This window comes from Salvia splendens, chromosome 13, assembly GCF_004379255.2.
Source record: "Salvia splendens isolate huo1 chromosome 13, SspV2, whole genome shotgun sequence".
Classification (NCBI taxonomy): Eukaryota; Viridiplantae; Streptophyta; class Magnoliopsida; order Lamiales; family Lamiaceae; genus Salvia; species Salvia splendens.
This window is the reverse complement of record NC_056044.1, coordinates 2910771-2935255: the sequence shown is the minus strand read 5'-3', so window position 1 is coordinate 2935255 and position 24485 is coordinate 2910771. Positions and strand designations below refer to the sequence as shown.

General features: G+C 33.0%; 3 protein-coding genes across 3 annotated transcripts; all 3 read right to left on the bottom strand.

Moving 5' to 3' along the window:
* Positions 1–1130: 1130 nt before the first annotated feature.
* Positions 1131–5678, bottom strand: LOC121761433 (pectin acetylesterase 8-like). The gene is made up of 13 exons (XM_042157080.1): positions 5544–5678; positions 4071–4184; positions 3917–3999; positions 3393–3531; positions 3235–3314; positions 2626–2712; positions 2411–2535; positions 2271–2328; positions 2129–2182; positions 1961–2038; positions 1675–1783; positions 1454–1593; positions 1131–1360 (listed from the first exon to the last, which is right to left on the bottom strand). Coding segments are annotated over exons 1-13 (1164 nt in total). The 5' UTR covers positions 5545–5678; the 3' UTR covers positions 1131–1264.
* Positions 5679–9255: 3577 nt separating this feature from the next.
* Positions 9256–10765, bottom strand: LOC121761435 (NADH dehydrogenase (ubiquinone) complex I, assembly factor 6-like). Its single transcript, XM_042157082.1, has one exon. The coding sequence runs from the start codon at positions 10312–10314 to the stop codon at positions 9451–9453; it is 864 nt and encodes a 287-aa protein (XP_042013016.1). The 5' UTR covers positions 10315–10765; the 3' UTR covers positions 9256–9450.
* Positions 10766–21678: 10913 nt separating this feature from the next.
* On the bottom strand, positions 21679–24485 carry LOC121761432 (pectin acetylesterase 8-like). Its single transcript, XM_042157079.1, has 13 exons — positions 24311–24485; positions 24010–24123; positions 23834–23916; positions 23571–23712; positions 23413–23492; positions 23178–23264; positions 22961–23085; positions 22821–22878; positions 22682–22735; positions 22506–22583; positions 22221–22329; positions 22000–22139; positions 21679–21908 (listed from the first exon to the last, which is right to left on the bottom strand). Exons 1-13 carry the CDS (start codon positions 24468–24470, stop codon positions 21813–21815), a joined length of 1326 nt encoding a protein of 441 aa, XP_042013013.1. The 5' UTR covers positions 24471–24485; the 3' UTR covers positions 21679–21812.

The following is a 24485-nucleotide window of genomic DNA, read 5'->3' as shown; positions in this document are numbered from 1 at the left end:
TTTAATATGCAATTAGTAAAATAAGATAGAAATGAGAATAAGTAAGAGAGCGAGGGAGAAAATGTAGTGAAAGTAGTGATAGTAGATTATGTGATATACATTATCGGTGGTGTGTAATTGGTTAAAAACATTTCATATTTAGGTTTTGTTATAATTTTTGGGGAAAACTCAAAATGGTAAAACTAGTCTTTTTTTTAGGACGAAGGTAGTATATATGAAAGCCTCGCATTTGAACATTGGACTTTAAATAAATATTTGTGTAGTCGAATAAACCTTATAAGATATGTCAGGAATTGTAATAACAACCATACACATAATATTTCACGAGACAAAAAGTCAAACTAATTATAATCCCTCAATGTTCTAGTGTAGATTACAATTACTATAATGTCACGAATATACTTTTCAAAGAATATTAACTCACGAGAAATCAGAATGTTTTTCTCGTAGAAGAAGGGTAACATACCAAAAATGAAAAAAACACTCACGATAATTAGCACTAGATCAAAAGAAGCGAAAATTTAAGTATCCATCAAACAATAAAGTAAATTAAGATGATTAGTGTTTATTTATTAATAATACCCAAAGAGATTTCAAAGAGTCATGCCATTTACACCTTATCCTCCATAGACATAGCTCCAAATTCCACTTGCCATACTTTGTGCTTCTTTGTGGGTCAAGTTACAACTATTTCCAACATCGATAGCCATTACGGTAAACAAACAATCACTAGCAACATAAAGAGTAAGTGTAGAGCCACATGGAGCTATTGTTTCTTCGTATGGAGCATCTGGTCTGGCACATATGGCCTCATGAACCTCATCAACACAATACTTAGGCATTTTTATAGCAATCAGGTGTTGGCGGGGTATATGGGGGCACAATGGGATGGCAATCAGCACATAGGGGCACAATGGAATAGCAATCAGCACATAGGAATATTACAAGGAATATTACAAGGAATGTCACCATCTTGATTATGGATTTCAACTTCATTATCAATTTTTTCTTTTCACAATTTTTGTTCTGTTCAACTATACTTTTTTATTAGTCTTTATATAGATACACTGTTTTAGATGGCTCGGTTACTAAACTAATGTTGGAACATAAATTTTTATCTGTTACTAATGTTGAAAAATTAAATATGCATTTAATTGTGCTAGTAGTCAAGACAAAATGATTTGAATCGTTACAACTAACACACACTAAAAATAATACTTTAAACCATACACATAATATTGTAATAAATAATAAGACCATCCAACTATTTACGATAACAATTTTGTGGATATAAAGGATTATCTATCTCTTGAAATGTACTTCGATCATAGAACCAATCACCAATAGCTTTTTGTATGGTCTGCATCACACCAAATGATTATTATTAGTGTATTAATATAACAAGACTTATCACATCAAAATACTATATATATATATCGAGTAATACTCTTACTTTGTTGTGAAGTACTGGTGTGGATATCCAATTATATGTTGAATAGAAATGATAATGAAGATAGCACGAATCCAAAAATACCCCCCTGCTCGAAGAGTTACCGAGCTTCATTAATGTCTTCTTGAAAATAGGTCCAAAATCTGAAAATATGAATGCCAATAATGAGAAATTAACATTTGATTTCACAATTTCATAATGAAAAACAATTTAGTTAAAATTACCCTTTATGATTCCTATTTGTGTAGCATTGCACTGTTCCAGGCTTTTTGAACAATTTTTCCATAGCATTGGATCCAGACCAGGAACAGTTAATATGAAGTTGTGTTCAATCTGCAACATGTTAAATTGAATATAGATAAATAAATAAAAAATGTGTGCTTAAGCTAAATGGCAAGCAAGGTCCATCAAGAAATGATAATAATATAAATAATAGCTAACTTCATACAACAATATGATGCATGCAAATGTATTATTGAGTGAACGATATAAACTCCTCTTATATTTTACCTGGTATTTATCAAAAGCTGCTTCAAGTATAAAGAGTGGAGTGGCAACATCTTCAACCAAATACTCAGCGAAGAGACACTAAAAATTAATTTCATTAAAATGTGATTATCATTGTGTATTACTTACTGTATAAAGGAAAATTATTTAAACAAAATATAATAATCTCACCAAATTGGGGTCCCTCTTAGACGTGCATGATCTAGGCAGTAATTGTCTAAGTCCCTGTGCAAAAAAAAAACAGAACAAATTAATTTATTGTACTTATATGAAAACTTAATTGCTAATTAAATAGTAAGAATTAGAATAATACATTTGCTGCAATGACTTGAGCAAAATGGCTTTCTGATTGTTTTGCCAATTCACCTTCCCTGTTAGGAAATTAATTAGGTATGTAATCTATCAGTATTGCGTATATGAGTATATCAGAAATGAGTTTAAATTTGAATTTACCCTCGTATAAAAAAACCACTATCCGATATACACTTGACTCTTGTGGTATTCGGAAACAGGGCTCGGAATCTATCACAATGTAGGATTGTGCTCAATCCACCTGCTGAAGAACCAGCCAAGATAGCCTACAAATAATTAAAATCATGAATATATATGATACTGAATATATAATTATACAAATATAGTGATAATAGATTTAAGGCACAGATATGTACATTGTGGGCATTTCTCATTCCTTTGCCAAGCAGCTCCTCCATTACAACATTATAGATCCTCCCACCTCGGAATGTGAGGTTGTTAGTCTGAACCAATTTTAAGTTAATATATATATATATATATATATATATATATATATATATATATAGGGTTGCGTTAAAGATAGAACCATTCTTAAGTGTAGAACCTAGAACTCTACATATTTTATTCATAGGATGAGGAAAACATGACGGTCAAGATTAAAAATCATACATATTAGACTATGTTTTCACGACATTCCGGACTCAACATGTGAAAAAACTCACATGTTGATGGAAGAATGAATGAAACGAAGAAGAGTCCATGCATGATTTATTTTTTCACTTATCTGCATTCACCCATTAATAATAGTTTTGGTTGTAATGAGAAGTTGTTGTGCAAATCAACACCATTGGATTAAAAGATCTAACGACCTCCGTTTGGCATTCGTTCTACGTTTAAGAATGGTTCTACGTTTAAGAATGGTTCTACCTTGATCACAATCCTATATATATATAAGTATTTTTATCTCAATTTTATCAATTACATCAAAATAAATTATTTATTTATGAAATTAAAATTGGTCTTACGGGATCAACTTGGTCGACGTCCGACATAAACAACGAGCCATCACAGTAGTGAACATAAACTTTATGCCAATTGTAGAAATCTAAAAATAATAAAAAAACAAAAAACATAGTTAACTTAAGGTTAAATTATAATTAATATAATTGATTTGTAGACTTACCGGGATTCAATTGACAATCTGATTCAAGTATTGCTTTGAATTCTATCCCGTTATAAGGAAACTTATTGTAAGTGCTTCCAAAATAGGTTGTTGACCTATATTGACATGTCTCTACCTCTAAATCACACCATGCACCTCCCTAACATGACAAAACCAAATTTCTCTTTTAATTTGAATAAATTTCGTTATACACATGCTCAAAATACTTTTTATGAAACAAATTAACAATAGTTATATTGTTTATACACTATATGAGTAATATTTAAGTTAGACATAAATTATACTCCATCAGTTAACAACCAGAATCATGAAATCAAAGATGCAATTGCCCTGAAAATAGCATCCAAAATTTGAGAATAACTTTAAGTCTCTAAGAAAAGCCTATTTTGTGTGGGTTTGAGAAGTGAGAAAATGTATATGGGCTTTTGATACTATAGGAATTTCAAATCAACACAACATATCATAAACTTCATACTTAATTAAAACATAATGTAAAATTACTAATTAAAGAAAGATTTAAATACCTCCAAGTAAACGAGCCAGTTTGTAGATCCATCTCCACATCCCTCAGTGTAGGCATATGCTGGTGGAGTTCCATCCAGACAGACTAAACAATAGCAGTAATTTAATTAAGGAGTAATTATTATGATAATATTTACAAAATATATGTGTAATTACCTGCTCCTTTTGGAACAGCCGAGTGTAGCAAAGTGTATTTGACGTGCTCTACGCAGATGACTTCAAGTGTACACAAGAGCATGATGAAGCAAGCGATCATCGTATTTTTACCCACTTCACATACAAAACAAAAAAAAAAATATAGATTAGTACAAGTTGAAATGCTCATTTACAAACAATTTTAATTCTACCGAAGATTTCTACCACCAACCACGTCACTACAATCCAGTGTTAATTATCAAACAAATGACTTCAATTGAAGAACAAAATTGATGGAATAAGAATAATTAAAAGAAGGGGAAAGGAAGTTCTTACTCTGTTGGATTTGATAGAAGCTTTGGAAGAAAAGAGCGTGAATAGAGTTGGTTTTTTCAAAGGTTTTTATTGAATACACTGTAGCATTTAAGAAGAATATATAGTTGGGATATGAGAGGATGAGAGAGAGAGAGCTTTGAAGCAGTCATCATAATAATTCACTAGATTTTTTTAAGATTCATTTCCCAATTTAGAATTTCACAAATAAAGTAGTACTTTTTGTTTTTTGTCTGAGATTGGTAAATATTTACGTAAATTCAGACATGTCACATGTCTGCCTAATAATTTGAACACAAATAAAGTATACACTCAAAAATGAAAAAGTGGTCCACTCAAAAAATGGAGTGAGAGAATTTCGCAACATAAAATTTGCCTTCATTCAAGTGCTGTGTGTAGTTTGGACCTTCACTTCTAGATCAAAGCTATGACTGCTTATTCCGATAATAATAATAATCATCATATATCCATCAATTTTTGCCACCTAATCTAATTCTGTTGTATACATGTATAGAGAAGAGTAGGAATAATTAACGTGAAAGCAGAAACATGAAAAAATTGAGAAATTACAGTTGCAAATTTCGAATTAGTAGGATTTTAATCCAAAGATGAATATGCGGTTATGTAAGTACATTACATATAAGCATCTATGTATTCTTAGTATCATATCATGTAGGACAATTATTGTAGATAAGATTGAACTAGTATTGTAGAATTGATGGATAAAGAAAGAAATAAATAGATAATATTTTCAAGTAAAAGTATTATAGTAATACATGATTATCATATCATGTAGGACAATTATTAGTCCAAGAACAAAACACACATAATTCCATTGACATGAAATTTTGAATACAGCTGCTAAGACTGCATAAGGAATTTCAAATTGATCATCAACAAGATGTCTTAAATAACATGAGAATTAATAGGTGGAGATTTCAATGTTTATATGCCATGAACCCAAGAAAGTTCCATCATGTGCATCATCATGTGCGTATGCTTTCAATACTGAATGTCGAGCTCATTTATGTTATTTAATTCTACAGAAGATTTCTACCACCAACCACGTCACTACAATTCAGTGTTAATTGTAAAACAAATGACTTCAACAAAAATTGATGGAATAAGAATAATTAAAAGAAGGGGTAAGGAAGTTCTTACTCGGTTGGATTTGGTAGAAGCTTTGGAAAAAGAGAGCGTGAATAGAGTTGTGTTTTTCAAAGGTTTGTATTGAATACACTATAGCATTTAAGAAGAATATATAGTTGGGATATGAGAGGATGAGAGACAGAGCTTTGAAGCAGTCATCATAATAATTCGTTAGATTTTTTAAAATTCATTTCCCAATTTAGAATTTCATAAATAAAGTAGTACTTTTTGTTTTTTGTCTGAGATTGGTAAATGTTTAAATTATATTACGTAAATTCAGTCACATGTCTGCCTAATAATTTGAACACAAAAATTGATCCGATGCAAATTATCAAATGAAAATTTGAACTCAAAAAAGTATAGGTGTATTCACTCAAAAATGAAAAAGTGGTCCACTCAAAAAATGGTGGAGTCAGAGAATTTCGCTACATAAAATTTGCCTATTAGTGACGGATATTTCAGTCACTAAACAGTGAAATTCCTTCACTTTTCAAATTAATGTCATATCAAGTTTCAGTAGATCCGTCACTAATAAATTGTCAGTAAAAAGTTATAGTGTCGGGTTTTTCCGTCACTAAATTTACAGTGACGTAAACCGTAGGTGACTGCTTCGCATTAGTGACGGAAAATCTGTCACTAATTATTGACTGACACTTTTTCGTCACTAATTCTGTCGCTAGTTGTTGAGCTATTGAATGTTGTCACACTTCTGTCAGGATTTTGAGCTTTGTTTTTTAGTGTAATTTAGAAGCAACTCTTCTACAAGGGATGATTTTGTTAGAACCAAGAAATAGGTCATTAGCCATCCTACTTATAATTCGTTAACCCATGCCTAATAATGTACTTATAAACCTAACTTTACTAAAAGTGAGATAAACTACACATTTGGATACCTCATTCTCCAAATTCTCATGCCCTGCTCAATATATATATTCACCTAATCACCCATGCCTAATAATTATAAACCTAATCACCGTAATAATTATATTAATTGGGTTTAATTGTAGTTTGTTAAATAGAATTTTTTTATGAAATGGGAAAACACAAATTTCAATGTACTTAGAATACATGATTATCATATCATGTAGGACAATTATTAGTCCAAGAACAAAACATACATAATTCCATTGACATGAAATTTTGAATACAGCTGCTGAGACTGCATAAGGAATTTCAAATTGATCATCAACAAGATGTCTTAAATAACAAGAGAATTAATAGGTGGAGATTTCAATGTTTATATGCCATGAACCTAAGAAAGTTCCATCATGTGCATTTTATTAGACACTATATGCGTATGCTCATTAATGTTATTTAATATTTATAATCAATTTAGGTCCTAATCAAACATCATTGGTTAAGTTAAGTAGACGTGACACACTGACACTCCTAGTTAATTTATGCCATAATAGTTGCAGTAAATACCTATTTTTTCTAATGAATATATATATGCGCGTCTTTATCACCGAAAAAATAATCAATTTTTTTTTATAAAAAGCTAGCATAGAAATTACTTATATGAGTCTTACCTAATTCGTAGGAGTTTAATTAATGCTATCAAAATAAGACATCACGCAAATAAAATGAATGGAAAATACAGTCTTTTTTTTATTTTATGCCTTAATTTACCCTTTCGGAATATGATTATATGAAGTAATTTGAATTTTAGCTTACTATATCTATGAATCATTTTAAAATATTCACACATATTAACAATGAAAATACAAACCACATTTAAATATTTAAATCTATGCCTGCATACTTAAGAAATAAAAAAAGGTTCATTTAATTCGTTACTATAATAAGCAAGCCTTCATTTGATGCGTATACCTAGGTCACCAAAGTGGGTATCACTTTCTAGTGTAGTTTCAATTCTATTGGAGTAGTACTATTATTTGTAGATGGTTGTATACTTTCTTGTGATTTTTCTGACAATATTTATCATGATTTAGAAATTTAATCTTAATTTTTTTTTACCAATGGTCTTTTCTACTATGTGTGTGCCATTGTAGATATAGACTATTTAGTATTTACTGTGTTGCTAAAGTCCAGTTTTGTAAATCGGACCGGTTTGACCAGTTATGCAGTTCGTCTACGAATCAAAAGTTAGCGATTCGATTCTAACATGAGAAATGAATACGAAGGACAGAAAATAAGAGAGAAGAGGAAATTATATGAGAAATGAGAATAAAAATTTGAGTAGAAAAAGTAATAGACAAGACTACATCTATCAATATGAAGTAGTAGAACATTTCTATGCGAAACTAAAAAGTGTAGGTGTGTTAATGTTGATTTTCTTGAACTTTAAGTTTCATTGTAAAATGAAAAAGTGGTGCACTAGAATTATTGATTATGATAATAAAACAAACCACTACATTCCCTTAACTAAAATCACATGAATTGTTTTGTAGAGTTCTGAAATAATGTTACGATATTAAGCAAATAAAGTGAAAAAGAAAAACCCCTATATTATACGTATGTATAGTGGATTTATACAACCACATGTTTCTATATTCGGAGATATAATTCAATAGCTAAAATGAAACACGAATAAATCAATTTGAAATTCAGTATACCAACCTTGCCCCACTTTAATTTTTTTTCCACGTCTTTCTATACGTTAATTTTAACACTAGAGGGCACATAATTTGATCCGATGTACTACTCCCTCCGTCCCGCTTTAGCAGTCCCGGTTGATCAATTTCGGGTGTCCCGTTTTAGGAGTCCCGTTTAGGATAAATTAATAAAAAATGCCTACAAAGTGTTAAAAGTGGGTCCCAACATCCACTACAACTAATAAAAAATGTTAAAAGTAGATCCCAACATCCACTATAATTAATAAAAAAATTTAAAAGTGGGTCCCAATTAAAAGTGGATCTCAACATCCACTACAATATTTATTTATTACACACTTAAACACTTTTTTCTTAAAACATGTGCCCGACTCAACCAAGACTCCTAAAGCGGGACTGAGAGAGTATTTTGCAATATTAAAAGTATCTTGTACAAATACATGACAGAATTAAACTATGAAAACATATTAACTACTCTACAAACTATGAAAATGCAGCTTATAAAGATCCATTTTTCCTTGGTGTGAGCCAGGATATCCCAGCAATTACTTAATTAACTCCAGGAATTTTCAGACATAGTTGAATTTAAGTACTGCATCCATTCCTAAAAATATAGACAACAATTGAAACGATACGAGTTTTAATGCACAATTAATAAAGTAAGAGATTGATTGAAAGAAAAAATGATTGAAATATATATATATTTCCAATTGACAATTTTGTTCAACCATAATTTTTTATTACTCTTTAGGTAAACATACTGTGTTAGATGGATTTGTTACTAAATTAATATTAATGTATAAATCTTATCGGTTAGTAAATTAATGCTGAAAATTAAATATGCATTTAAGTTTGCATTCAAGACATAACGATTGGAGTCATTACAATAAACACAAACTAAAAATATTTCTTTAAATTGTGTTTTGCCATTAAAGTGTTCAAACATTTTTCTGCCAAACTCAATTGGAGTAGTTGTGTTTTGGGGTATAATACAGCTCATTTCTCTGCCAAACTCCAATCAGTTTTTTGCAGTAATTGTATTTTGGAGTATATCACACTAGCTTTTACTGTCATCGTTCTTTTCAAGAAAACTAACAAAGACATCAGCATCTTTTAACTTTTATAAAATGGGAAAACAGACATACATGAAGAATTTTAATCAGACACCAAACAATTCCATATACTGCAAATGATACAATGTGGGCTTATTGAAAATATGTGGATCATGTTCAACAAAAAGAAAAATGGTCTTGGTATAGTCATAAAAAATTCCACAATTAATTATTCATGTTAAGATAGAATTAATTTGGAGAAAAGCCATCCCAATTCACAAAACTGGACAGCTCTCAGTATTTCCCTCTCCATGAAAACCACTTGAGTTTCAACTGATACCACAAAGGAGAAACCCCCAACACACCTTGTGCCAATCTTGGATCAAACACATCAAACTGCACACGGCTTAAAGAATCGAGGATCACCTGCGTTGGCACAGCAGGAAGCAGTACCGGATGAGCCTCACGGGGCACTGTCTTAGCCAACGCACGAGCTTTCTGCATATGCGCATTGGCTACAGATGCCATCTCAAATACAGCATTGCACAGCTCCTCGCGAGAATCCATACGAATTTCGGATTGTCCACTCTGATTCACCAGCAACCCGTGTTTCTCTGCGATCTCAGCGGGTATGTAAGAAAAGTGGCGGTTCCGGCTGGCATGATACGGCAAGGATTTGATAAGCAATGCGAGGCCACTTGCCTTCCCGATGTGTGACGCAGCATGGTCTGCTGCAGTGGACTTAATACCGCTTGCTTCAAGCGTGGAGTATAAGATGGTTGACATGGTGTCCTCACCATATCTTTCTAATTCTTCCATGGTTTGTGGAATATCAGCAGGCTCTCTTCGGGCATCAGTGATCCTAGCTTCGACTGATCTCTTCAACCAGATCTTGTTAGCTTTGTTTTGGGATGCCATGGAAGCAAGCGCCTGCGCTACTGGATGCTCGATTAACTTGTTGGAGAAGATCTTGTCGATGGCTTCTTGCCACCAAAGCAACCGCATCAGCCCAATTCTGGGGTCAGAAGCCACATCCATTTGATAATATCCAGAAAACAGTTGAGAATAGTTTCTAAGTTTCTTAGAAAATCTTTTTTTTTTGTGGGTTTGATAAGTGAGAAAATATAAGGGCGTTTGACACAATGGCCCATACAACATTTGAGAACAGGTGTGTTTGATATTTGATAAGTGAGAAAATGTTCCATATTGAACAAACGAATTACTTTTTCACCCTTTGCAAAATGCTCCATGAGTATTGGTTAGGAAACATTAATAATTTATTAATTAATTACCGATCATTAATGTAATTAATTAGTGACAGATAGTGTTTGTGTTGTGAAAAAGTGAGGTGTGAAGAAGATTCCATAGCAAATCAAACTGGTGAAGAACAGGGGGGAAAATATGGAGATGAATATATGGGAAAACTCGTGAAAACTCATGAAATTGTGAAAAATTAAAACAAGAAAAGAACATGTGAAAAAATAAAGAGATGAATTTGAGCATGAACATGAACAAAGGAACAAGAAACTAATTTGAGGACACATGCACAAATTAAAATCTCCATCACACACATCAAATTTGGACAACAAAAGGGGGTAACTATAGGAATTTCATATCAACACAAGACACCATGTATAATAAAATTGAAAATTATTGAGTATGTATGTTTGGTAAATGTTGAAAATTAAAATAACATAACATCATGCATGTTTTATAAGTGTTGAAAATTAAAATAACAGAACATGTAGTATGTATCCACCAAACGATTCATTCTCACTCTCCTAATAGTCCTCAAATGTCATCATTCAACGACAGTGATAACATATGATTTCAGGGAAAAACTTACACTGGAAATAGTTCAATTACAATTTTTTAGCTATTTAATTAAATGAGAAGTATTTCAAAACAAAATTTTTTTAAAACAATTATTATAGTAATTTATGTATCCATTCCCATTTCACTTATCCAGGTACATATAATCATCTACTAACTACTTTCAATTTAGGTGTCAAAGACTTATTGGAACATATTCACAATTTACTAGTAATAGTACTAACATATAGAGAATAGGTGTCAAGACTTATTAGGTACTTTACTACATGAAACAAGACACCCATGTAACAAAAATGAAGGACATGCAAATTAATAAAAACAGACATCTTAAACAGTAGTAATAAATGTATGCATAATCTGAAAAATGCAATGCAAATTATGCTATATTGCCAGTTGAATGATAATACAATTATAAAAACAATTGACACTTTTTTAAAAACTATGTTTCCAAAGAAAACATTAGTCCAAGACCAAAGCATACATACTTCCATTGACATGGAATTTTGAATACAGCTTCTAAGACTGCATAAGGAATTACTACTTGTTTGTTAATATGACTGTTACCTAATTGTAGGATTAATTTCAATGCATGCTATCAAGATAGGACATACACAAATAAAGTGAATGAAAAATATAGTCTTCTTATTTTAGGCCTTTACCCTTTCGGAATATGATTATACGAAGTAAGTTGAATTTTAGTTTACTATATCTATGAATCATTTTGAAATATTTACATATATTAATTCGTGGGAATATTTTACCAATGAAAATACAAACCATATTTAAATCAATGCACATACCTTAAGAAAAAAACAAGTGCTTTTAATTCGTTACTATAATAAGCAACCATTCATTTGATCCGTATACCTAGGTCACCAAAGTTTGTATTACTTTCTAATGTAATTTCAATTCTATTGGAGTAGTACTCCCTCTATGCCATTAAAGATGACTTACTTTCCTTTTTAGTTTGTCCCACTCAAGATGACTGATTATCAAAACTGGAAACTTCTTTATCTCTTCTTTATTTCCGCTCTCTTACTTTACTCTCTCTACCTAACACACAAAATAAAACTGCATAAAACCGAATTTAGTTCAAAACCCAAACCGAACCGAACCGAAAAACCGAAAAACCAAAAACCGAAAAATCGAAAACCGAACTTCAAAAACTGAAAAACCTGAAATTTTCAAAATAAACCGAAAAACCAAGAAAAATATGGAATATCCATTAATATATATAATATTTTATTTTATATATACTAATAGAATATAATATATATAATATAAAATTAATAGAATATATAATGCATATTATACAATATATATTAAAAGAACATATGTTATATATATGATATAATATATTAAATTAATAGAATAAATATATATAATATTATATTTCAAATACAATTCGGTTTTTCGGTTTTTCAGTTTTTTTCGGCCGAACCGAACCGAACCGAAAAACCGAAAATTTTGAATTTTTAAAACTGAACCAAACCGAAAAACTGAAAAAACTGAACCGAATTTTAAAATTTCGATTTGGTTCAGTTCGGGTATTCGGTTTTCGGTTTTTTGCTCACCCCTATGCCCAAGGAAGAGGTCATCTTCCTTGGGACGAAGGGAGTACTATTTGTAGATGGTTGTATAGTGTCTTGTGACTTTTCTGACAATATTTATCATGATTTAAAATTTTAATATTAAATTTTTTTACTAATAGTCTTTTTTACTCATAGTAATTCGTAGATATAGATTATTTAGTATGTCATAAATCAGACCTGGTTTGACCAGTAATGCCGTTCGTCTATACGAATCAAAAGTTGTCGATTCTTATCGGAGAAATGAATACAAAGAACAGAAAATAAGAGAGAAGAGCAAATTACATATGATTTCTAACGGGAGAAGGAGAGAAATATGAATTAAAATATGGAGAAGAAAAAATAAAAGACAAGACTTACATCCTATCAATGTGAAGTAGAGAACATTTCTATGCGAAACTAAAAAGTGTAGGTTTATTAATTTTGATTTTCTTTGAACTTTACAGTTTCATTGTAAAATGAAAAAGTGGTGCACTAGAATTATTGATTATGATAGGGTCGTCCTATGCCATAATAAAACAGACCACTACATTTATGTTTGCATTCAAGACATAACAATTGTAGTAGTTTGTTATTAAACTGCAAATGAAAAGAAAAATGCTCTTGGTATAGCCAAAAAAAATTCCACAATTATTCGTGTTAAAATGGAATTAATTTGGGGAAATGGCATCCCAATTCGTGTGTAACAAAAACATAAATTGGTATTAATCGGAGCTGAATCTAATCGAGAGAGAGAGAGTGTACAAAACAAGAGTGAAAAAACCCACAACAAACTCCCAACCGCTATTTAAACACATTAATCCAACGGTTGAGATTAGATCTATCATTTTAAACTTAATCCAACGGCTGCTGAAACACTGTGTTGTAAAACCAGCTCACTTGAGTTCATCTCCAGCTCTCGATCCGAGCATGTGATTCGAGCCATCACAGTAACTCTACATGATTGGTCCATTTCCTCAAAAATTAAAGAGACGCATCCTGATGAAGTTTATATGTTCCATTGCAATATAATCACATCAAAAATATCTCAAAATAAATGATAAATTCAAAACTTACACATATGGAATACATATCAAATGCCTTGAGCATAATATAATAAGCTTCAATATTCACTTTCGTTGTTTTTAGAATTTATTATTTCTCCGTATGGACCGTTTGGTCCTGCACATATCGCCTCACGAACCGTATCAACACAATACTGCGGCAAGAAGAAAAGAACAAGAAAAACACATATAAAGTTTTATATGGTTCATTACCAAAGTATATACACCTAAAGACAAATTAAAAGTCAATCAACATGTTGTCTTTACCACCTTGACTTAAACCGAAGATGTGAATAATTACTAACCAAGTGATAAGCAACATTTGTTAGTATTTATTTGTTTTATTTAATTTAATAAGAATATCTCATGTAATTAATGATATAATAGTTTTACTTATAATTAAATCATGAGCAATTTGTCCAAAAATTTTTTTTGTTTCGTGCCGCAAACCATACTTAGACTAGTGTACACATATGGGGACTGTGCGCTAATTGTCACGCCCGCCCACCCCAGGGGTGTTGCAAACGAGGCGATCGTGACCAAGGGACAAACATTTAAGAATAACAGTTCATAAGAAAGACTCAATTAGCTTAAAAGAATAATATATATCAGAGTGTACGATACACAGAGTGCAAACTCGACTTTAGCTCCAAACAAGTGGGAAAAGCTCGAATAAAATCAGAGTGTCTTTTCAACAATCAGCAACTCGAGATAAAATTATCTCAACAATACTTGGCGGAAGCATTCGAGAGTAGAATACTATTATGTATGAAGACATAATATATTCAGAAAGTTTTATTTACAATCTTCTTCACTTTCATGCTCAACACCCACCGCGCTCGTCACCGCTCAACCTGCACATAGGGAAAACACATGCAGGGCTGAGTACTTATTGTACTCAATGGACACGTGCCAAAATATATTTTATAAAAACAGATTTTGTCAAGCCACTCTTTGAGTGAACTCGGGGTTTAGGAAAAGGTCCGAGAACACTAAAACATCTTTCTTTTCCTTTTTCAAAAGCGATCTTTCGATCTATTTTTCTGGAACATATGTCGTATCTGACAAATCCGATTTCACTATCTCTTGTCCATTCATCAATCCATTCATCATTCATCGTTCCTTTCATCATTCATCATTCCTTTCATCATTCATCATATCTTAACATTCAAGTGCCGGGGAAGTGGTTACCTCCCACGGTCTCCCATCAATCCATTCCATTCCATTCATCGTTGCAGTCAGATAGGCATAGTTCCAAAACAAAATATGGCTTGACATAACCTTTTCAACTTTTCTTTCCTCAAAACGTTTTTTTTTAAACATAAAATTTCTGGCAGTGCGCAGTTCATTTGAAAAATTCGCCATAAATTCATCCAATGCCCAATAAGGCTGAAATTTTTACAAGACTCAGAAGACACTTCAAATTTTCATCTAGTTCAAGAATTACATCAAACGGATGTCATTTGGTCGGTTAAACAGAAAACGAAACATTCTGGCCGAGAATACCAGTTTATGGCAGAATTGCGCAGTCGACTTCAAACATTTTTCAAAAAATCATCTTTCGTCGAAAGGGGCTGAAATTTATACGAGACACAGAAAACACCTTGAAATTAACTCAGTAACATTTTCATACCAAAATTCGATCGTTTGGTCAGTCAAATATACGTCGGAATCCACTGTCCGAACACCACAGATTTCATACTCACAAATTCGAAATTTGAGTTTCTTCCTTAATCATCCAAACATAATTTTCTCATCCTTATAACACGAAATCATGCTTGATAAGACTCTCTTAAACATGTTTGCACATAAACTTAGATCATTCACCAAAGATTCAAATCAAACTTCACACAATTCAATCAAAAAAATCGCATAACATCACTTTCACTTAAAGCACATAAATCACATAAAACATGATGCTCAAACCGATATATATTAAAACGAAAGCTCTTGGAAACACTTTAGTTCAAAATCCCACCTCGATCGTTTAAAGCCTTCACGCCGTGCTCCTCTCTTTCTCACTTCCTTCGATCAAAACGCAGCGCCGCTGCTGTCACGACGCTGTCGGTGCAGCCGCCGATTCACCGGAAGAGCTGCTGCTGCCGGGGCCGCTGCCGTCGCTGCCGGGAGACGCGACGCCGCTGCTGTCTCGCCGGGAAGACGCGAAGCCGGGAGGAGGCTGCTGTCGCCGTCCAGCTATCCCTCCGTCTCTCTCTCGGTTCGCCGCACCGCAGCCGCCGCTGCCACGAATCCGCCGTCGCGGATCCGCCGCCATCGGCTCCTCCCTTCATCATCTTCTCCTCTCCATTCCTCTCTCTTCTCTCTCTCGGATTCTCGATTGCGAAGTAAAAGAAATGAATTGAGAGACGTTGTATTTATAGAAAAATTTTTATAAAAGACAAAAATTCACGTCTTTTAGTTTTGATGCAATGAGTAATTAATGCGGCCGTCATTGGAAAACGTGCCTGATGCGACGTGGTTCTTATCCACTTCTCGTCTTGATGTGACGCGGTTCTTATCCAACTTTTCGTCTCGATTTGTTGTCGAAAGTGTATTTGATACGTGGTCTATTCTTTCGTGTAGGTATCATTTTGGGCTCGTAACAATTGGGTTTCAAATTGGGCTAGGAAAGAATAATTGTTTGGCCCCAAAAGTGAAATACTTCTCTCGACAAAAGAAACAAGGTCGAAAAATTTTCAAGTGCACAAACGACAGTCTTTTCAAGAACACAATAAAAAGGTAGAAAAAGTCGGGGTGTTACAATCTACCCATCTTAACAAAAATTTCATCCCGAAATTTGCTTACGTCCTTCGAATGGTTCGCACTTAGCTTGGTTCAAAGTTTCACGCAATTCCAAGAAAAGGTTCATGGTCCATCGGCCTCCATTCACACTCTCGATCTCCTTGCCTCGTCGTGACTTGACAAATTAGGGTTCACCCCAAACTTTCAGATTCTCGTTCGTTTCCGTCACTCGGGAAAGTGATAGATTATCTCAACTTAAAACTACGGTTCGCGCGTATTCAATCTAGCCTACAACATAAGCACTCTATGTTCGCAACATACTTCATCATCATTCATACTCAAAGATAACCAAACACACAACATTTTAACATCCCAAAGCAAAAACACTTTCAACAAAATTTCTACATCTCACTTTAAAACTCAATACATACTTTAACATCAACTTTCATCTTTCATGTAGAACAACAATCCATCGTTCCTCTTCAAAACTTCATCATCTTTCTTTCTCAAAAACTTTTCTCTCTTTCTTTCTCAGAAACTTTATCACCTTGCTTTCTCGAAAACTTTCTCATTTCAAAACATTTTACCTTTTCTCTTGTTGAGAGCGACGAGACGGAATGTTGAGCCATCAATGAATACACTTTTAGTCTAGCGAAACGAGTCTAGACTAGATTGAATAAGAGACTCTCGGTCCAGAGCGCAAAGAAAAATTGCTCTAATACCACTCTGTCACGCCCGCCCACCCCAGGGGTGTTGCAAACGAGTCGATCGTGACCAAGGGACAAACATTTAAGAATAAAAGTTCATAAGAAAGACTCAATTAGCTTAAATGAATAATATATATCAGAGTGTACGATACACAGAGTGCAAACTCGACTTTAGCTCCAAACAAGTGGGAAAAGCTCGAATAAAATCAGAGTGTCTTTTCAACAATCAGCAACTCGAGATAAAATTATCTCAACAATACATGGCGGAAGCATTTGAGAGTAGAATACTATTATGTATGAAGACATAATATATTCAGAAAGTTTTATTTACAATCTTCTTCACTTTCATGCTCAACTTGTCACCGCTCAACCTGCACATAGGGAAAACACATGCAGGGTTGAGTACTTATTGAACTCAATGGACACGTGCCAAAATATATTTTATAAAAACAGATTTTGTCAAGCCACTCTTTGAGTGAACTCAGGTTTTAGGAAAAGGTCCGAGAACACTAAAACATCTTTCTTTTCCTTTTTCAAAAGCGATCTTTCGATCTATTTTCCTGGAACATATGTCGTATCTGACAAACCCGATTTCACTATCTCTTGTTCATTCATCAATCCATTCATCATTCATCGTTCCTTTCATCATTCATCATTCCTTTCATCATTCATCATATTTTAACATTCAAGTGCCGGGGAAGTGGTTACCTCTCACGGTCTCCCATCAATCCATTCCATTCCATTCATCGTTGCAGTCAGATAGGCATAGTTCCAAAACAAAATATGGCTTGACATAACCTTTTCAACTTTTCTTTCCTCAAAACGTTTTTTTTTTAAACATAAAATTTCTGGCAGTGCGCAGTTCATTTGAAAAATTCGCCATAAATTCATCCAATGCCCAATAAGGCTGAAATTTTTTCAAGACTCAGAAGACACTTCAAATTTTCATCTAGTTCAAGAATTACATCAAACGGAGGTCATTTGGTCGGTCAAACAGAAAACGAAACATTCTGGCCGAGAATACCAGTTTATGGCAGAATTGCGCAGTCGACTTCAAACATTTTTCAAAAATTCATCTTTCGTCGAAAGGGGCTGAAATTTATACGAGACACAGAAAACACCTTGAAATTAACTCAGTAACATTTTCATACCAAAATTCGATCGTTTGGTCAGTCAAATATACGTCGGAATCCACTGTCCGAACACCACAGATTTCATACTCACAAATTCGAAATTTGAGTTTCTTCCTTAATCATCCAAACATAATTTTCTCATCCTTATAACACGAAATCATGTTTGATAAGACTCTCTTAAACATGTTTGCACATAAACTTAGATCATTCACCAAAGATTCAAATCAAACTTCACACAATTCAATCAAAAAAATCGCATAACATCACTTTCACTTAAAGCACATAAATCACATAAAACATGATGCTCAAACCGATATATATTAAAACGAAAGCTCTTGGAAACACTTTAGTTCAAAATCCCACCTCGATCGTTTAAAGCCTTCACGCCGTGCTCCTCTCTTTCTCCTCTCGGTGGAAGGTAAGGCTGCACTTCCTTCGATCAAAACGCAGCGCCGCTGCTGTCACGACGCTGTCGGTGCAGCCGCCGATTCACCAGAAGAGCTGCTGTCGCCGGGGCCGCTGCCGTCGCTGCCGGGAGACGCGACGCCGCTGCTGTCTCGCCGGGAAGACGCGAAGCCGGGAGGACGCTGCTGTCGCCGTCCAGCCATCCCTCCGTCTCTCTCTCTCTTGGTTCGCCGCACCGCCGCCATCGGCTCCTCCCTTCATCATCTTCTCCTCTCCATTCCTCTCTCGGCTCCCCCTCTCTCTTCTCTCTCTCGGATTCTCGATTGCGAAGTAAAAGAAATGAAACGGAGAGACGTTGTATTTATAGAAAAATTTTCATAAAAGACAAAAATTCACGTCTTTTCGTTTTGATGCGACGAGTAATTAATGCGGCCGTCGTTGGAAAACGTGCCTGATGCGACGTGGTTCTTATCCACTTCTCGTCTTGATGTGACGCGGTTCTTATCCAACTTTTTGTCTCGATTTGTTGTCGAAAGTGTATTTGATACGTGATCTATTCTTTCGTGTAGGTATCATTTTGGGCTCGTAACAATTGGGTTTCAAATTGGGCTAGGAAAGAATAATTGTTTGGCCCCAAAAGTGAAATACTTCTCTCAACAAAAGAAACAAGGTCGAAAAATTTTCAAGTGCACAAACGACGGTCCTTTCAAGAACACAATAAAAAGGTAGAAAAAGTCGGGGTGTTACACTAGTTGCGCAATCAATTTATGAAATGAAAGGAATTTAGTGACTCGGGCCTTTTTGAATAAAAACCCCTTGTTCACTCAACTGTGGCAGACAAATTAAATGGAACTTATTTTTGGCACTATGCTCACTGAGTATATCAAGTACTCAGCCCTACATGTTTCTTTTCTAACGTGCAGGTTGAACGTGTTCGAGGAGGCAAAGGTGTTGGGAAATCACTATTAATAAGTAGGTAGGTAGCCCAAAGTAGTATGTGTTCATACATACTATTTTGTCTTGGACTCTTTAGCTGCAATAGGATTATGTACTAGGAATTATAAACACAATCATTATACTCTGATTTTATTTTGACCATGTACCATTTTCTCCTTTAGAATTAATGTTTTAAGTTTGACTTATCCCTTTTGTTGATCCTTTCCATTTGAGACTATTTTAGTCACGTTACAGTTGCGCTCACTATCACTAGGGAGTTGTGGTCACGACAGGTACATTGGCGATATATGCATGAAATCCAATTTTTAATAATTCATCCACATTAAGAGAACAAAAAGTTTGTTCCTTAACCACTGCATATAATGAAGTATATGATTAGTTCCATGCTTACGAAGAACTGAATTTGTTCTGAACAAAGATGAAACAAAATAATACTATCACAATCACGAAATTATTCAATAAAATTGATAAATTAAATACTTTCATTTGAAATACATTTCTATTTCATCGATCACCTATGGGCTATGTGTATCGAAAGGTTGTTTGGGGTCAAAATAATATTTCAAAGAGAAGTACAAGTTACCCAAATATTATAAAAACGTCGATGAGATATATAAAATGATGTTATATATCATTCAACCCCTATTTCATATTCACATCATAAAGTGACCAGTGACGAAGTATTATACTATATCCTAAAAAAATAGATATTTTTGTAAATGATACATACTTTAATATGCAATTGGTAAAATAAGATAGAAATGAGTATAAGTAAGAGAGCGAGTGAGAAAAGGTAGTGAAAGTAGTGATTGTGGATTATGTGATCTTACATTATCAGTGGTGTGTAATTGGTTAAAAACATTTCGTATTTAGATTTTAGTATAATTTTTGGGGAAAACTCAAAATGGTTAAACTAGTCTTCTTTAGGACGAAGGTAGTATATATCAAATCCTCGCATTTGTATATTGGACTTTAAATAAATATTTGTGTAGTCGATTATAACAACCATACACATAATATTTCACGAGACAAAAAGTCAAACTAATTATAGTCCCTCAATGTTCCAGTGTAGATTACAATTAATATAATGTCACGGATATACTTTTCAAAGAATATTAACTCACGAGAAATCAGAATTTTTTTCTCGTTGAAGAAGTGGTAGGAAGGTGATAAGGGAAAAACCCTTATCAAGTGAAAAAGATAAAGAAAGTCGCAGAAAAACCGTGTTCTGTTGACAATCGAAAATTCTAAACGGAAAACTTAATAAAGATAAAAGACAAATAATTATGATTTCATTGATTGAATAATGAGAATAACAATAGTCCTATTTATAATACTCCTATGAATAACCTAACTTGGTGAACAAGATAATAATGATATGGAAAAGATATGATAATATAATAATAGAGATATGAGAGATATTTCCGAAGATATACTCATATCAGAAGGGTATAATGAAAAAACACTCACGATAATTAGCAGTAGATCAAAAGAACCGAAAATTTAAGGATCCATCAAACAATAAAGTAAATTAAGTTCATTTATTAATTTAGTAGTAATACCCAAATAGATTTGAATGAGTCATGCCATTTACACCGTATTTGGATAGTAAAAGTTTGGTGGTGCAGTCATGTTTATCCAGGTCCATCATAGACATATCTCCAAATTGAAATTGCCATACTTTGTGCTTTTTCGCGGGTCAAGTTACAACTATTTCCAACATCGATAGCCATTACGTTAAAGAAACAATCAATAGGAACATAAAGAGGAAGTGAAGAGCCACATGGAGCTATTGTTTCTTCATATGGAGCATTTGGTCCGGCACATATGGCCTCATGAACCTCATCAACACAATACTTAGGCAAGTTTTTATAGCAATCAGGTGTTGGCGGGGTATATGGGGGCACAATGGGATAGCAATCAGCACATAGGAATATTACAAGGAATGTCACCATCTTCATTATGGATTTCAACTTCATTTTCAATCTTTTCTTTTTAAAATTTTTGTTCTCTTCAACTATAGTTTTTTATAAGTCTTTATATAGATACACTGTTTTAGATGGATCGGTTACTAAACTAATGTTGGAACATAAATTTTTATCTGTTACTAATGTTGAAAAATTAAATATGCATTTAATTGTGCTAGTAGTCAAGACAAAACAATTTGAATCGTTACAATTAACACACACTAAAAATAATACTTTAAACCATACACATAATATTGTCATGAATAATAAGACCAACCAACTATTTACGATAACAATTTTGTGGATATAAAGGATTATCTATCTCTTGAAATGTACTTCGATCATAGAACCAATCGCCAATAGCTTTTTGTATGGTCTGCATCATACCAAATGATTATTATTAGTGTATTAATATAACAAGACTTATCACATCAAAATACTATATATATATCGAGTAATACTCTTACTTTGTTGTGAAGTACTGGTGTGGATATCCAATTATATGTTGAATAGAAATGAAAATGAAGATAGCACGAATCCAAAAATACCCCTCTGCTCGAAGAGTTACCGAGCTTCATTAGTGTCTTCTTGAAAATAGGTCCAAACTCTGACAATATGAATGCCAATAATGAGAAATTAACATTTTATTTCACAATTTCATAATGAAAAACAATTTAGTTAAAATTACCCTTGATGATTCCTATTTGTGTAGCATTGCACTGTTCCAGGCTTTTTGAACAATTCTCCCATTGCATTGGATCCAGACCAGGAACAGTGAATATGAAGTTGGATTTAATCTGCAACATGTTAAATTGAATATTGATAAATAAATAAATAAATGTGTGCTTACGCTAAATGGCAAGCAAGGTACATCAAGCATGATAATAATATAAATAATAGCTAACTTCATACAACAATATGATGCATGCAGATATATTGAGTAAATGATATAAACTCCTCTTATATATTTTACCTGGTATGAATCAAAAGCTGCTTCAAGTATAAAGAGTGGAGTGGCAACATCATCAACCAAATACTCAGCAAAGAGACACTAAAAATTAATTTCATTAAAATGTGATTATCATTGTTATCTTGTGTAGTATTTACTGTATAAAGGAATATGATTTAAACAAAATATAATCATCTCACCAAATTTGGGTCCCTCTTAGATGTGCATGATCTAGGCAGTAATGATCTAAGTTCCTGTGCCAAAAAGTAGTACAAATTAATATATTGTACTTATATGAAAACTTAATTGCTAATTAAATTGTAAGAACTAGAATAATACATTTGCAGCAATCACTTGAGCAAAATGGCGTTCTGATTGTTTTGCCAATTCACCTTCCCTGTTAGGAAATTAATTAGGTATGTAATCTATGTGTATTGCGTATGTATGTATATCAGAAATGAGTTTAAATTTGAATTTACCCTCGTATAAAAAAACCACTATCCGATATACACTTGACTCTTGTGGTACTCGGAAACAGGGCTCGGAATCTATCACAATGTAGGATTGTGCTCAATCCACCTGCTGAAGAACCCGTCAAGATAGCCTACAAATAATTAAAATCATGAATATATGTTAATGAATATATACATATATATACAAATATAGTGATAATAGATTTAAGGCACAGATATGTACATTGTGGGCATTTCTCATTCCTTTGCCAAGCAGCTCCTCCATTACAGCATTGTAGATCCTCCCACCTCGGAATGTGAGGTTGTTGGTCTGAACCAATTTTATATATATATATATATATATATATATATATATATATATATATATATATATATATATATATATTAGTATTTTTATCTCAATTTTATCAATTACATCAAAATAATTTATTTATTTATTAAATTGAAATTGGTCTTACAGGATCAACTTGGTCGACGTCCGACATAAACAACGAGCCATCACAGTAGTGAACAAAAACTTTATGCCAATTGTAGAAATCTAAAAATAATAAAAAAACAAAAAACATAGTTAACTTAGGGTTAAATTATAATTAATATAATTGATTTGTAAACTTACCGGGATTCAATTGACAATCTAATTCAAGTATTGCATTGAATGGTATCTCTTTATTAACTAAATCATAACCAGTGCTTCCAAGATAGGATCTTGACCTACTTGGACAGCTTGTCTCTTCCTCTAAATCACACCATGCACCGCCCTAACATGACAAAACCAAATTTCTTTTTTAATTTGAATAAATTTCATTATACATTACAAATAAACTTCATACTTAATTAAAACATAATGTAAAATTACTAATTAAAGAAAGATTTAAATACCTCCAAGTAAACGAGCCAGTTTGTAGATCCATCTCCACATCCCTCACTGTAGGCATATGCTGGTGGAGATCCATCCAAACACACTAAATAATAATTTAATTAATTACTATAAGTATTTTGTAAATATTGGAGTACTAATTTATCATAATAATTACTCATTAATTAAATATAATTACCTGCTCCTTTTGGAACAGCCGAGTGTAGCAAAGTGTATTTGACGTACTCTAAGCAGACGACTTCAAGTGTACACAAGAGTATGATGAAGCAAGCCATCATCATTTTTTTACCCACTTCACATACAAAAGAAAAAAAAATTAGATTAGTACAAGTTGAAATGCTCATTTACAAACAATTTTAATTCTACCGAAGATTTCTACCACCAACCACGTCACTACAATCCAGTGTTAATTATCAAACAAATGACTTCAATTGAAGAACAAAATTGATGGAATAAGAATAATTAAAAGAAGTTCTTACTCGGTTGGATTTGGTAGAAGCTTTGGAAGAAAAGAGCGTGAATAGAGTTGGTTTTTTCAAAGGTTTGTATTGAATACAGTATAGCATTTAAGAAGAATATATAGTTGGGATATGAGAGGATGAGAGAGAGAGCTTTGAAGCAGTCATCATAATAATTCATTACATTTTTTAAGAT

What these genes read in the sequence shown, in the direction of transcription:
- LOC121761432 (XM_042157079.1), bottom strand. Translation starts at nt 24,470, where the DNA reads ATGAATTATTATGATGACTGCTTCAAAGCTCTCTCTCTCATCCTCTCA. An exon ending in ACGTCGACCAAGTTGATCCT is followed by an intron (nt 23,265 to 23,412) that starts GTAAGACCAATT and finishes AAATTGGTTCAG; the next exon opens with ACCAACAACCTCACATTCCG. An exon ending in CACCAGTACTTCACAACAAA is followed by an intron (nt 21,909 to 21,999) that starts GTAAGAGTATTA and finishes GGTATGATGCAG; the next exon opens with ACCATACAAAAAGCTATTGG.
- LOC121761433 (XM_042157080.1), bottom strand. An exon ending in ACTGGCTCGTTTACTTGGAG is followed by an intron (nt 3,532 to 3,916) that starts GTATTTAAATCT and finishes TTGTCATGTTAG; the next exon opens with GGAGGTGCATGGTGTGATTT. An exon ending in ACAAATAGGAATCATAAAGG is followed by an intron (nt 1,594 to 1,674) that starts GTAATTTTAACT and finishes TCATATTTTCAG; the next exon opens with ATTTTGGACCTATTTTCAAG.
- LOC121761435 (XM_042157082.1), bottom strand. Translation starts at nt 10,314, where the DNA reads ATGTTGTATGGGCCATTGTGTCAAACGCCCTTATATTTTCTCACTTAT.